Consider the following 16,698-nt stretch of genomic DNA (forward strand, 5'->3'; position numbering starts at 1 on the left):
TAATTTAACTTTTGGAGGACAGTGCTCGTAGAAAATCCTACTTAGGTGTACTGAAACAAGGCTGGAGGAAATTTTCAATTTCATATTTATTTTAGAAAAATTATGACTTATTTGGTAGATAATCAAAAAATAAAAATTTGAAAATAAGAGACTCAATGAAATAAAATTTCATATGTAAGTGTTTGGATAGCAACTTACTAAAATGTATTTCACTATAAATTATTTTTAATTAATTTATAAACATATTTTATATTAAAAATTAATATAATTATAATACATTACATAAAATATTTTTTAATTAAAAAATAAATGAATCTACAACATGAAATATTATATTTATTAAGTTTTTATCTTTGTTTTAATATAATTTTGTTATGCTTAAAATTTTAAGTTCAAAATTTGGATATATTAGAAATACAAAAATGTTGTTTTTAGAATTTAAATGATTTAGATCACAAAAATTAAAATATATTTAAAAAAAATTAATATCAATTACCTATCGAATACATATAAAGATTGAGGTTGTTTGATTTTTTTCAAACATCATATAAGGTAACATGAAATTCATCTCAAAATTAATTGATAATGTGAGAAATAATTCATCTATATTAAGTTGTCGAGAATTTTTTAACTTGAGATTCTCACTAAAGAGAAGTTTAAGTCGTAAACAAAACAACAGTTTTAAATTTCGCAACTTTCAAGTTTTTTAAAGAATTAATTAATAAATGAAAAAGATTCGTTTTGTTCATCTTTGTTGGTGGTATTTAGAATTAATTAATAAATGAAAAAGATTCGTTTTGTTCATCTTTGTTGGTGGTAATTTGTATAAAATTGAATGTGATGGATAATAACATATTGACCAATCTGCCCACGTGGGCCCGTAATTACCTACTAACTAATATATGTGTTCTTCACACGCCCTCATAAACATAATAAAATAATTAAATATATATAGTCTTATGGCCACCACATGCATAAGTGGAATAAATAATTAATTAAAGTAAGCCAAGTTTCCATCATTTCCGCTTCATCTAAAATATTATATAGTATTTTTCTTGAATTTAAAAATTATTAAATAATCTAAATTAAATTTGATTATTTTTTGTTCTTCCAGAAAACAAGCCAAATGGGTTGAGAAATTCTTATTCACATTTTAATATTATTTATTCTTACCCAAAATCAAACTTGGCTTGCAGAGATATGGTCCAACTCCGCCTAAAATGGAGTGATAAATTGCTTAAATAAACTAAAAATAAAAATAAGAAAGAAACAATTAGAAGAAAAGAATAAAGAAAAAACAGCATCTTCAAAATTGAATTTCTTAGTCTATTATTAAGACTGAGATTGAGTTAGGTCATCCACCACCCATCATGATGAGATTTACTTTTTTTTTTTTTTTTTAAATAAATTTATTATAGACATAATACATTGGATCTCAAATTCATTCGATTCATAAATAAAATTAAAAAAAAATAATTAAAATGTTAGAAATCACTTTAGGCCAAAACCATAGCAAAAAGAAAAGTCACATTTGACTAATAGGAAGTAATTTTGTCCTACATTAAAAGATTTAATATGGCCAAACAAGTATATATATAGGTAATTTTCAAATTGTGGTTGTGATGAAAGTAGAAACTTTTTCTACTTGTGTGTGCCACTGTCCGAGTGGATTTTAGTAATTACGCTTTCGTAAAAAAAAAAAATTTTTACCACACTTCCTTTTAAAATTTCACCGTTTTATTAAATTCAGATCCATAATTTGTGGATCTAATTTAATACTTAACCTAGCCCTCCTTATCTTATTAGATTCTTCCCTGTTTTCTTCCTCTTCTTCATATACAAAGAGTTTTTTTTTTCCTAGCTTTTCTTCGTCTTTTCTTTGGTATACTATTATGAGCATTTTTTTTAATTACTCATTTTTTTAAGGAGTATATATTTGAGGGTGGAAGGTGTGTAAATCTTAAGGAATAACCAACCAATGTGATTTAGTACCAATATTGTTCGATTTTTACTTTTAAAATAGTGAATCTTTTACGATACAACAACTATACCTTAATTATATTAAAGTTGAAGATGAATGATCTTATTTTAAAAAATTTAGAAAGGAGCCAAAATGGACATTAAAATAAATAGTGAAAGAATAAAGAAGGAAGGTGGATGATATTCATATACATCAAATTTGGTCCAAGTTTTGAGAAACCAGACCCGCCCGCCACTCTTATTTAGTTATTCGTATTTATTACTTTTTCCTGTAGTCTGTCCTTCCGGCCGGCAAAACTTCAAACCAACATTCAATTTCTTATGCCTTTTCAACTACATTGTAAATTACGTCACTAAATTATTATTAAACATCCAAATTTACCTTTCAATTTATTAATTTATATTCATTTTTACTATTAACTATAAATTTCATCAATTTCAACTCTAACCTACATGACTGAGGCAAGTTTTACCCTTTATTCAAATTATGCGAATTCATCAATTAATTTTAACAAATTATAATATAAAAGATATTCTAAAAACTTACTAATTGAAAAAAGAAATTCAAAGATTGTCCAGAATTAAACTTGATTAGTACATGATGGACCATCAATAACCCCACCAAAACTTAGAAATTTTCAATAAACTAAAACAAACTCTAATCTCATATTTGTTGAAATCCATACTAAAATATATTTTATAATTTATTCAATATATACTATACTTTCTTAACAATTTTCAATTGAAAACTTATCCTAAAATATAGATGGCGACATTTTCTAAAATTTAAAATGGGAATTGAAATAATTGTTTAAATTTATAATGCAACTTAATGAAATTGAAAGTTAAATAAAATTGATATTCATTGACTCATTCTTAAGCTATTTTACTTTATATGCTAAGATTGGTAATGGGCCGGGATGGGACCGGGGATGTACTCCCCTTCCTTATCTCCACAGTGATTTTTAATCCCCGTCCCCGTCCCATTTGCCGTTTTGAGGAGTCGGGTAATCCTCGTTCAAGGATCGGGTTCCCGCGGGAAAAAATTCTCCGCCCATTAGTTTTTCTTTTTAATTTTTTTTTATTTAAAATCAATAATTTTTTTATATTTCTATTGAAATAATACAGTTTTTAGGCAACAATTATTATTGTTCTATTTATTTAATTTAATAATAAAAAATATTTTAACATTTTTTTATTTTAAAATTTAATAAGAATTAAAATTAATTATAATATAAATTTTTTTAAAAAATTTTAAAAAATAAAAACAGTAGCTTTATATATATATATTCGGGTCGGGGTCGGGGATGGGCGGGGATATGCTCCCCGTCCTCGAACGGGTTCCCCATTTGACCCGTCCTTAATCAAATCGGGGATTTTCCACCCCGATCGGGGTGGGTACTCGCAGGGACCCAACTCCTTGGAGATTTTTGCTAACACTATATATGGTCCTTAACTTAGTCATTGGTTTCAGTTAAATTCTTATCATTAAAAGGATTTACTTCTTTTTTATTTTCCTCTATTTTTTTAAAGAGAAGAAACAATTTTACTTCTATTCTTCATAGTCGAAAAGAGTAACAACTATTTTACTAAAACGCTGGCAACAATAAAAAGGAAGGAGTCCATGTAGCTACTGTGTCCGCTCTCTTCTTAGTCAGTGGGGCAACAAATTCGACATTCATTAGAAACGAGTGGCAGAGATTAGCATTGTGATTATAAACAAAAGAATGTCTACCATGTTTTTTTAGTTTAGTTTTTGAATTTATGCTTTTAAACACTACACTTCTATTTTTTTGTTTTCTTTTAAATCTATTTTCTAGAAACATTTTTAAAATCCAAGTCATATTTTAAAAAATTATATAATTTTTTTAATTTGATTAAAACATCTTGTTAGAAATTGTAATTTGAAAAAGAAATCAAGGAGGGATGAAAGTCAAACCCAACCTAATTCAACCTAAATTTTATTTAAAAAGTTTGAGAATAACTACGAACTAATAAGTTCATATCTTTTGTATTTTTTCTCAAGCTAAACTTAATAAATAAAATACTCTGAATTTTCTAATTGCGTTTTCAAAATTTTTTTAATAGTTTATTTTTTTTTATCTTTTCCCCGTGAGTTTTGCTATTTTATGCCTTCACTCAATCTTTTCTATAATTTTCTTAAAATTTCCACACCCTTCCCCTCTATTTATTATTATTGTCATTATTTTTGACATGAACTCTATGGTTTAGAAGGGCAATAAATCTTTCTTTCTCAAAAAAAAAAAAAAAAAAAAAAAATCTTTTCTCTTATCATATTATATAGTAATTAGTATTAGTATTTATTTAACTCTTACTTGATAAAATTAATAAAAGGAAGAAAAATATATATAATAGCTCTTGTTGGAGGGATAATCACAATTCTCATGAATAGTTTTTTCCCTTCCGTTTTGAGTACAACAAAGGAATAATATGTAGCTTTGAACTTTCGACTTTGAAAAATAAAAGTTGAATACATATCAAATTTAATAAAAAACACGAAAAAAATAAGAACGACAAAAATAAGAAATAAAATGGGAGAATAAGAACAGAGATGAAGATGTCTTCACCATATCCTTGCCTTCCCACATGAACATCCTATTTAGTTTATCAAATTTGGGAAATAGATGGAATGGGAGTTGGATTCTCTCCGGTTTTTTTTATTAGTTTTCTTTTCATTTTAAAAGTTTTCAATTCAAATATTTCATTGGAGTAGATTACATTTTTTACATTAAAAAAGAAAAAAAAAAAAAACTAAAGTACCACTCAACATATGCATATGTAAACAAGAATTTGATGATGAATGTGAAGAAAGTAAGTTTAATAGTTAAGAAAAAGTGGATTTTCAAAAATAGAAAAATAAAGAAAATTATTTATACAAAATAGTAAAATTTTAATCATAAAAGTTAAAAGTCTATCTGTGTCTATTAGTGATAGGGATGGATAGAAGTCTATTAATTTCTTTTTGCTATTTCTATAAATAGTTTGATTTTTTTTTAAAAAAATGTAAAATAAAATAGATGGATGGAAGGCGTCTTTCAAGATACACCTACTCTATGCATCATACATATAAATTTAGTGGGATGTACAATATAGATAGTACTTGGGATGTTCGTAGGTATGTTTCAAAATAATTTATCATGTAGCACGTTATAATTAAACAATTAAGTGAGATGTAAAAACGAAAAAAAAAAACAAAAATGTCGAAGATTATGGATAATGTACGTGGAGGATCGGATGGGATGGTGTGATTGGGAAGGGTGAAGTGTTGAATGGCAGCCGCCGGCGTGTCCTACACTGCTTTAGTCTCTATAAAAAACAGCTTCCATTGCTCAAACCTTATTCTCACTGCAAATTCAAAAATGGCCTCCGCCAATGCCGTAGCCTCCTTTTTCTTTCTGTGTCTTCTCTTCGGAGGCTCTTTAGCCCAACTCTCCGAAACCTTTTACGATCAATCCTGCCCTCGCCTCTCCAACATTGTCCGCGCCTCCGTCAAGAAAGCTATCGAAACCGACGTCCGTGCTGGAGCTAAACTCATCCGCCTCCATTTCCACGATTGCTTCGTTAATGTACACTTCCTCTTCTTCTTCACCATCATTGTCATCATCTCTCTCTTTTTTACTTTCAAATTATTATTTGATTCTATTGGGTCATTTTGTAGGGATGCGATGGCTCTGTTTTGCTAGAGGATGCTCCTGGCATAGTCAGTGAACTCAACTCACCTGGAAATCAAGGAATCCAAGGACTTGAGATTGTCGATGCCATTAAAGCCGACGTTGAGCGCGAATGCCCCGGCATCGTCTCCTGTGCCGACATCCTAGCTCAGGCTTCCAAGGACTCTGTCGATGTGGTAATATCTTTATTCCAATACATTCATCGTCTTTCTTTCTTATCATCTTATTTTTATTGGTACAGCTAAGAAAAATAGTGTATTTCAGCAAGGAGGGCCTAGTTGGAGAGTGTTATATGGAAGGCGAGACAGCAGAATCGCAAACAAAACAGGGGCGGATAGTGGGTTGGCCAGTCCCTTCGAAACTCTGGACGAACTCAAAGCCAAATTTGCTGCTGTTGGCCTTGGTACAACCGACCTTGTCGCCTTATCAGGTAATTAATTAATGAATTAAGCGATTGATGAAGTGAAGTGAAGAAAATTGATTGTAGTTAATTGATGAACAACTTCAGGGGCGCATACGTTTGGTCGATCGAGATGCAGATTCTTCAGCCACCGATTTGCGAATTTCAACGGAACTACTAGCCCAGACCCATCACTGGACCCCAACTACAGGCGATTCCTGGAAGGGGTTTGCTCAGCTGGACCAGACACAAGGGCTAATTTCGACCCAGTAACACCGGACGTATTCGACAAAAACTACTACACAAACCTTCAAGTCAGGAAGGGGCTTTTACAGAGCGATCAAGAGCTGTACTCCACTGCCGGCGCTGACACCATCGCCATTGTCAACAGCTTCGCCACCAGAGAAGGCACCTTCTTCAAGGAATTCCGACAGTCGATGATCAACATGGGAAACATCAAGCCTTTGACTGGCAACCGTGGGGAAATCAGAAGAAACTGCAGGAGGGTTAATTCCAACTCCGGCTTCGGTGGAGAAGGCCACGATGTTATGTAATCTCGATTTGCCGTGCCTGTTGCTGCATCTGCGTTCATTATATCCATAAGTATAATTAAGCTTAATTTAGAATGTGTGTAATTAGTTGGGTGTTTGTCCTTTTTACGAAAAAGGTGAATAAAAATGAAGGGGTAGGGTGAGCCCTTTGTGGGTTGCCACTCATCTGTTTTTGATTTTTCATAGATTCGTCTGTCGTCGTTTTCTATCAAATTAAGCTTATGCTGTCGGATGAATTCAATACACAAACTTCATATCTATGTGCAAGGAAGATGAACAGAGATGACAATGGAAAAAAGGTATGTAGAAGACGGCGATTCCTCTGGGAAAAAACAACCGCTGAAATAAAGCTGGTTTCCAAATCATAAAAAATAAAGTTTTATTTCAAATTACAAGTGGAGCACATAAATTTTTTAATTTGTTAAAATAAGTAACTTTAAATTTTATATTTCTCTATAATCAACTATTTAATTATCTTAACATAAAATGATAAAATAAACATGGTTGAATATTTATTGACGTCTATTCTTTTTTCGAAGATTTAAATCTTTATATGCCACGTGTTGACTAATTTTTTTTTTAAATTCATTTATTTCAAAATTAAGCTTAGTAATTAGATTTGTTTAAAATTAAATATGCTATCAATTTTAAATAAATCTCAAGTGCATCAAGTTGAAAATTTAATGATTTATTGAAAACTTATAAAGTAAGACATATTTAGTTAAAAGCCATGAGAATGTAAAGATCTATTAAATAGATTTTGAAGAAATTAAGATGTCCTAAAGAAAAAAGGCATATGTGGTTAAAAGAATTATTAGATCATTAGAATGACTGTTTTTAAATATAGAAAAATGAACCAAAATATTTATTAAATATAACAAAATTTTAGAGTTATCAGTGATAGATGTTGCATCGACATTGATAGACACTGATAGAGTCTAGCAGTGTCAGTGTCTATCATTGATAGTTCTAAAATTTTACTATATCTTGTATTTACTTTCAACAGTTTAATCATTTGAAATAATTTCCCTAATTAGTATATTTGAGTTTAATATTTGTAATATTTGTTTAGTTGTTAATTTAAATTAATTAATAGTCCATTAGTATTTTTGAATTAATTAGTTGTCTTATTTCCTTATAAGACAATAAATAGTCACTTTAAAGTGATAATATGAAATTTTTGTAATATAATTTTGAATAGAACTATAGTTTTTAGAGATAATTCTCTCATTTAAGGGATGAATTTCTCTTATTTGGTTATCGGTTTGAATCGCTGTCCGCATCTCCACCTTCAATTGACACGAATGGGAGTAGGATGAGGGTAAATACCCTTCGCGGAGATGAGGATAGGAAATGCCCCCGTTGCAAATCCTAATTTAGTCTAATATCGGTAATTTACTAATCAATAGATCATCAACAATTAACATACGTTCATTTTTTAAAATTTGAAGTTCAAATTTCTATACCAACAACACTAGCAGTTAGGGGTGTTCAAAAATCCTGAGAACCCGACAAAATGTAAGGGTTGAGTTGGGTTGGATTGAATTTTTCTATTTTTATTGGGATGGGTTGGGTTGTGGGTTGGCTAAAAAATTTTTTTGGGTTGACCTAACTCATCCCGAATTTTATATATATATTCCTGTTTGTTTAAAGTTTGATTTTTTTGTATTGATTAATTTTTTTAATTTTTAGTATTTTTCTTTAAAATTGTTATGATATTTGTCTTTGTTTAAAGTTTACAATAGATATCATAGATATTTGGTATTTAGCGTCTTAATTTTATGAGATTTTAGTTATTAGTCATGTGTTTATATAAATTTACATATTTTTTTTTATTAAAAATAAAAAAATAAGTTATAACTCGACAATTCAATCCAACCCAATCGAATTTTAAGGGTTGGGTTGAAACTTTATTTGGGTCATTTGGTTGTCAATCAAACCAACATGAATTTTCGAGTTGGTCCAAAAAATACCCTCAACCCAATCCATGTATATCCTTATTAGTTGTATTAAAAAAAATTGTCCAGATGATATAGATAACTAAAGTCCATTAATATTTAAGTCAACATTGGATAAATATAAACAAATTGATTTATTAATGGTATTTAAATAATGAACTTATAAAAGAAAGTTACAAATTGCGAACTAATCGATTAATTTACCAAACTGAATCTTATTCTAAGAGATAAATAAATAAATAACTGATTGCATCTCCCAAATTAAGAAATTGCAGGTCCATGACTTTATCATGATGTTACAAAGTTGTGCTTCTAAACCAAACATTTTGACTTTTTCTTTAAGATAGTGAGAAAATTAAATCTTATAAAATTTATGCCAATTGAATTATGCTCAAGTTGATAATCGAACTCTCTTAATACAAGTTCAATCATAAATAATTAATAAAATTAGTACAAGTTTTAGATATATATGTATTTGGTGCATGAGATTTAAAACGGATCAATTTAGGTTCCATTTGGTAATCATTTAGTTTTTGAAAACAGACATTAGAATTCTCACTAACTTTTCAAAAACAAAAACTAATTTTTGAAGACTAAGATCCCGTTTAGTAATCATTTCGTTTTTTGTATTTAGTTTTTGAAAATTAAGCCTATATCCTCTTAGCTACTTTTTTTTTTTCAAAATTTGACTTAATTTTTTAAATTATTAGTAAAGAGTATATAACAAATAAATAAATTTGGAGATGGAAGTAGTGTCTGTAGACTTAATTTTTTTTTTTTTAAAAAAAAAAAAAAAAACCCAATGGTTAACAATAAAGCCTAATTTTTTGGTTTTCAAAATCTGGCTTTGATTTTGCAAACACTCATAAAATATAGCCAACAAAACATAAAAAACAAAAAATGGAAGTGGTGTTTATAGGTTAAAATTTTAAAAATAGAAAATAGAAATCAAATAGTTATAAATGAAATCTTGAAAATTTATTTTTCAAAATAGTTTAAAAGATCTCTCGTCATTCATTAAAATAAAGAAATCGTCCTATTGAACTTTTCTACTATTGATGTGACGGGCTGATTATGTTTCTATTAGAAGTTTGAATTTTGAATATCCAATTTTAAAGAAAAGAGTATATATGAAGAGCTAATAACCTCTCATCTATAAATTTGAATAAATTGTTGTTTACTTATATTCTCATGGTCTGGTCTTTTGAGTAGTCAATCATTCGAGTATGACTTATACATCTTATTCTTTCTAATGAAATTGAAATATAAAATAAATTTTAATTGCTTCAAAATCTCATCTTAAAGTCAATATTGTCAACTCAATTTTTCTTAAAAAGCAACTCAAATTGGCATTAAGAAAATGGTATAAACTCTTTTCAGTCATAGTATTAGCATTCATCATGACATGGAACCATTGAAGTGGATCGTTCTACGCAGTTCCATTAGCTGGGCCGATTTGGGCCCATAAAAGCGTTTTATGCCTTCTCTTTATAAATTCTTTTCGTTTTCAAGAATTAGTTATTAAAAAATAGTATTTAAAATATTTATAGGTTGGAAATCACTTTTTGTCTCAAAATTTCAATTTAGTCTAAAAATTATAATCTATATAATAAAATAAAATTTGGAATGCATAAACCCTTTTACTAAAAATTTGTAATCTACAAATTTACAAGTTTTATGGGAAAAAAAAAAAAAAAAAGAAATTAAGATGAACATAGTTTAGTTTAGTGGTTAAGACATTTCTATCAATTTTTTTTCTTCGAAAAATCTTTACCTATTTTGAAAAGCCTTAAGTTAAAAATCTTTTCCAAATCGATACTTTTATTAAATGCTAGTATGAACACTAGTAATACACATGAAACTTTGTAATTTTCTTGTAAGTATTAAAATATACAATTAATAAAATAATTTTATGGAATAAAACAGGTTAAAAAAATATAAATGTTAGAATAATATTTCTTTTAGTAAACAATATTATTAAATTAGAAAATTTTCGTTATTTAAAAAATAAATAAATAAATAAATAAATTTCATAATCAATATTTTATAATTGCCAAATAATTTACCGTGCAAGATTAAGAAACAATTTAATTTTGTTATATTGGCTTCCTCAAATTCTTGACCGAGAAGCCTTTGTCTGAATTGAATGGTTCGATCAAATGTGAGTAAAGTGGTCACATAAGAAAAACAGAGGAGGATTGGTTAGATTTTCTGTGATCATAATGGTCTGATGCTTTCTCAGAGAGAGGGGATTTGCTAAGGGAAAGCAATCAACCAAGAGTGGAGCAACTTCAATTCGCTTTTAGAGATTGATTCTGGTTTGTTTGAGATCATCAATCTTATTAATAGGGTAGATTCTCTCTTTTGATATTCAAATCTTTGTTGAAGACATTTTTTTTTTTGTGAGCATATCTGATAATACCCTATGTTTTTATTATGTTCATAGGGAGGAGAATAAAGTTGTCCAAAATTTGCGACTTTGACACCTTCTCAACTTTATTCTTTGATCTGGAAAGATAGGTTATTACCTTGAGCTTTTATCAAATTAATTTTTTTTTTCTTGCCTTTTGGTGGCTTAAAAAAATAGTTTTCTAAAAAATTCAATTGATTGGATTTGAAGTTTGAAATCAACAAATAATCACCATCATAATACAACTTATATTTTTGCTGTGGAAATTGCATGGCCAAGTAAAAGCTTTCAATGAATAGGATATACTGTGATTTGAACTTTTAATCAAAGCATTAGATGTTAATTATTAGAGTTTGTCTTTTTATTACTACTAAACTTGGATTGATTTGTATCAAAAGAGCTCATTTAATTAGTTGTTTTAAGCTGGAAGTTATTATATTTATCAATATTGTTTCAGCTGAATATTCTGCTTTTTGCCTTATTTGTTATTCAGTTGAGTGTATTGTTTATTCTGTTTTTACACAATGTATTTTCTATATAAAGTACATTGTGCAGATCACTTTTCAATTAATGAGAAATACTTCATTTTGGTGATCATCTTCTATTTGGCACTGTGTATCACTTTATGGTATCAAAGCTCAAAGTCCAACGACAGAAATTTTGGTGAATTCTTTTTCCGGCTGCAAATGGGTGTGCAACAATCTCCTCCCTAATTCCATTAAAAGTGATCAACCCTAGAAGCAAAACTACCACCGTCAAGGTTGATGAAGGTAATTTTATTTTTTGGAAATTACAGATTTACTCCCACTTTCAGAGGCTATAGTCTTGAGAAATTTATCGATCCAGAAGCCACTATTCCCTCGAAATTTCCTATCTCTGAATCAAAGTCTTCTTCTACGAGAAGAATGAACCACGAGTATGATTATTGGATTAGACAAGACAGTCTGACTGTTTCTTGGCTTCTTGGAGCTATGACGAAGGATCTTCTTTCTAAAATGCTTGATTGTTAATCGACAAAAGAAGTCTGAAGTGTACTCAACGCATGATTTTCTTCTCGAAACATGGCAAGAGTTCTTGATCTGAAGAGAAAACTAGAAGCAATGAAAAAGGGAAGTATGAAACTAGAAGAATACTTTCAGGAAATCAAAACCCTAGTGAATTGTTTGAATGCAGCTGGATGAAAAATACCTCATAAAGATCATGTGATGCACATATTGGCTGGATTAAGCCCCGAATTCGGTTGTACTGTCTTGGTAATCACTGAAAAAGATGAATATCCTTTTACAAAGAGTATATTCACAACTTCTTGCTTAAGAAAATTGAATCAAGAGAGACACTTTTGTAAATCCCGGTGGTTAAATACCTTCAGCGAATTTGACCACACAAACCCTGTAAACCCCGAAACTTGATTTACTGGTTAATTATGCTTAAATCCTCTTAATTGTGTGTTTAATGTCATTGTAAGTCTATGTTTATGATCATTGTAATGTTTGTAATAATATGAAGTGTAAGAGCATGTATGTAATATTAAAGGAGAAGAATTTTCTAAGTATTAGAGAATGACTCTCAGGCGTTTTGAATGTAGAAAATATTCTAAGTATGAATTGTGAGCTCTCAGGTGAATTGAAGAGGGATTTACACTTAGAAGGAAAATGTAAGGTCCATACGACAAAGTCATGTTAATGTATGCGGCCAACCCTGCCAAAACGATATGCGACCAAGTATTTAAGGAAGGAAAACTATGCCAAAGTATAGCCCATGAAGTATGTGGAAGGTCATGAAGGAAGTTAAGTTGGCTATCGAGTTTGATGTTTAGCTGAGGCTGGTTAGAGAAGTATGCGACCAACTTCACCTTAGGTGGAGAAGGCTAGTATAGGCAGTATACAAATAGCTAAGTATCCTAGACAAGCATTCTAAAGGGGTGTTGGGTTTCATGTCCTAGAACTCGTGATTTTTAAACAATAAACTTATTCTGTTAATCAATATAGATGTTATTGAAATTAGATTAAATAAAGTTGTTATTGAATGTTTGAATTGCTCATTTTCGTTTTAGAAATATCCTAAAATCCAATAAACTAAGATCATGGATATTACATGAGCACTTGAACTTTATGTGGAGACATAACAGTGGATCAAGTTGAGTAATAGCCAAATGATCTATAGTATACGGATAAGGCTGGGTACCTTATTCTAGGGACACTATCGGATACAGTCCACTTTGTAGATGTTACAATTGTTGTAAAGTTCTACAAACAATGTAATCCTGATTCGTTCATGTGGAGACATGAGAGTAGGGGCATTCTGTGCAAAGAGTTTGTATAAGATCGGACCACGAAATTAGTCACTCTTACTTTATAACACTGTTTACTGTTTAAGACTGACTATTTCAAAGCGATGACCTAGGTAACTTGACCTTAATCTTGAACTAACTATGAACTTCTGTTTATTCAGGATTATCCTTAGATTTGCATAGGTGAGAGTTGACTCAATAGTGCCAACTCAATAAGCCTCCCATTTTAGGTGCAAGACCGGGTAGATATTTGGGATAGTAGAGAAGTTGTTCCCTTAAGTGCTGACTCCGGGTCTTGAACAAGGGGCCTCACCCTCTCATTGGCCCGAAAGGGACTCGGTTTAGTGATTGAATCACAAACCAATTGTTCATTAGGATTAGTGCGACTTAAGAAACAAGATATAATCTCAGGGGTAAAACAACTTTTGACCTACCCGTTATTACAAACAACCTGTGAAGGGTTGAATTGCTAATTGTGGTTATATTGAGTGGATACAATTATATCTACAGTGAGGGGAGTGAAACTACTGGGCTTTAGTGGAGTGACCCGGTAATTAACGAATGTTCGGGTTAAAGAGTTTAGTCGATTAATCTCGAATCGTTGGAGCCCATGATATGTAGGTCTATTAGGTCACCTACTAGCTCACAATCCAAATTAAGGGTATTAGTAATTATATACGATATAATTACACGTTTAATTATTGAATTAAACGAGATTGAAGAATTGGATAATATTTAAATGTGATTTAAATATTAGTTACATGAATAGGGATTCATGCTGGAAAAATGATGTTTAATTAATTTAATATTTGATATTAAATTAGTTTAATTATTTAAAATTAATTATTAGAATTAATTTTGTTTAAAACTAATTATTAAATATTGTTTTTTTGAATTAATATTATTATTTCCATTTTTAAAATTCGATTTCAAAAATTAAAAAAAATTGAATTTTAATTCAAAATTCAATTAAAAATGGGAAAATACCTTAAGTGGACTTTTCCAACTTTGAACACTCATTTTTCCATTCAATTTGAGTGGGATTTGCTGTCAATCTTCTATGCAACTTCACGGCATTAATTATGCTGAATAAAAGCTTAGTTCAATTGCTGAAGATGGGGGCATGCAAAGTGGTTTTGGTTGAGGTTTTGTTGAAGAAAGTGTTCTTCAACTTCAGCTGAAAAACTAGTGTCTTCTTTCATAAAATTCCCTATAATCTCAGCTCATTTTGGATTCCACCACCCAATCTAAGGTCCTAGAGAATAATAATAGGAAAGATCTAGTAGTGGTCTACATCCTTTTGGAGTGAAGAATCAAACTGATTTTGCGGATTAAAGGAGTTCTACAAAGGTATATTAGAAACCCTATTTTGTATTCTTATAAATATGCTTTCTTCTAAAATTGATGAAGTGGAATTCTTAATGATTCTGTTTGCTTCCGCTTATTGCTTGCTAACTCCAAAACTGGTCCATATCAGTATATGTTTAATTATTTATGCATTCTGAATGTATGTTATAATTAAATAAATCTTGTATGTGCATATAGTGTATGCCATGTATATTTAAAATCCCACCATAGGAAGCATGTAGCATGCATTAAAAGTATGTTATAAAGAGTTATAATATATAGTATGCATGTTTAGGGTTTCAAGTATTTCATATAAAGTGTTATATTAAATCCCAAAATGCTTGATGAATGTTATGGATGATCAACATGGCCATTGTTTTGTAATTGTTATAAAAACCAGATTAGACATTTAAAATCCATAACAAAGGTAAGATGCATGTTCACCTAGAGTTAACGAATAACAACTTGTTTTAATAGTTAAAATAGGTCATTATCTTGTAAAATTTGGTTACAAACTCAACCGGTCTATAATCCTGTCTAAGGTTGGAGGTATTTAAGTTGATGGTTTATGGAACACCTCTTACTTGGGGATTACAATCGAATAATTGAGTGTTGTTAACCCGATTTTATAAACATGCATGAGCGATGTGAGGTTTTAATACTGGTTTATCACCTCGACATCGTAGGTTAAAATTCAAATATAAATGTTATACTTGGATAATCACCTAGACTTAAGTTTTTTTATTAGTCGAAATATACCTAAGTAAATGTTTACTAAAAACAAATAGAACACTTCAATGGAGATTAATAACATATACGATATGTTGTTCTTAGCTCTCACATACTTAAGAGTTCACACCATGAGATTCATGCTCGGCTTCGTGTCACCTTGGGAGTGACCATTCGGAAAGTATTTGCATGGGTAAATAGCAAGGTGAATAGGGGACGCAGTTCATAGTAAGTGGGTGAAGGATTTGTGTCAACATATCCTACGGTCTCTTCCATTAGTTTGGAACATGAAATCCCTATGTTGCACCTGCTTGTCAACTTTGTGCGACCTATACTAATTGTTTTATGGCAGTTATCCCCTCGGAGGGTTGTAATATGGGATTCAGAACAACTCAAACTTCAAAAATGGATAGGATTTCTTACGTTGATTCCTAACCTTGACTCTCCAATTCGATAGCATCATTGGGGTCAACCTCTGAGATATGAAAATGGAGGGTTTACACTTACGAGAATTACTAAGTGTTAGTAAGTTCTTGACCGAAAATGGTAACTAAATGACTATAGGAATATGAGTTATTTTGGAATTAGTATTTAGTCAAGAATGTCTTGCTTTAGTGAATGAGTATTTGACTGCCCCTCGGTAGCATCTATTTTGACTCACTAAAGTATCGTTGTAAATAAAATAATGAATTTTGGGTACATTATTACTTTGCTAAAACATGATTAGGTTTAAAAGCAATTCACTAATAGAATTTGTTTATACTTTCAGAGATGACTAGCTCATTAGTACAATTACTGGCTTCTGAGAAACTTAATGGGGACAATTACGCTACATGGAAATTAAACCTAAATACAATACTAGTAGTAGATGATCTGAGGTTTGTTTTAATTGAGCAATGTCCTCCTAACACCGACTCAAATGCAAACCAAACATTTTGGGAAGCATATGACAACTAGACAAGGGAAAATGAAAAGACCCGAGCCTATACTATTGCCAGCATATATAATTTTTTGGCGAAGAAACACGATCGCATGCATACTGCAAAAGAGATTATGGAATCTCTGCGGGGATGTTTGGACAACCTTCCTTCTTCTTTAGACATAATGTCATCCAGTATGTTTATAACTGTCGTATGAAAGAATGGACCTCTGTTAGAGAACATATCCTAGAAATGACGGTCCATTTCAATATAGTAGAAGTAAATGGAGCTGTCATTGACGAGAAAAGTCAGGTCAGTTTTATTCTAGAATTTCTTCCGAAGAGCTTCTTACAATTCCACACAAATGCGATGATGAATAAGATAGAATATAACTTGACCACTCTTCTCAATGAGCTAAAGA

The 16,698-nt window shown here is 30.3% G+C and overlaps 1 protein-coding gene across 1 annotated transcript; it reads left to right on the forward strand.

Moving 5' to 3' along the window:
* Nucleotides 1-5,099: 5,099 nt before the first annotated feature.
* On the forward strand, nucleotides 5,100-6,808 carry LOC120088546 (peroxidase 2-like). The gene is made up of 4 exons (XM_039045933.2): nucleotides 5,100-5,567; nucleotides 5,660-5,848; nucleotides 5,937-6,102; nucleotides 6,181-6,808. Exons 1-4 carry the CDS (start codon nucleotides 5,271-5,273, stop codon nucleotides 6,624-6,626), a joined length of 1,098 nt encoding a protein of 365 aa, XP_038901861.2. The 5' UTR covers nucleotides 5,100-5,270; the 3' UTR covers nucleotides 6,627-6,808.
* The last annotated feature ends 9,890 nt before the right edge of the window (nucleotides 6,809-16,698 follow it).

This window comes from Benincasa hispida, chromosome 10 (genome assembly GCF_027475165.1).
Source record: "Benincasa hispida cultivar pf3 chromosome 10, pf3_genome.v1.1, whole genome shotgun sequence".
NCBI lineage: Eukaryota > Viridiplantae > Streptophyta > Magnoliopsida > Cucurbitales > Cucurbitaceae > Benincasa > Benincasa hispida.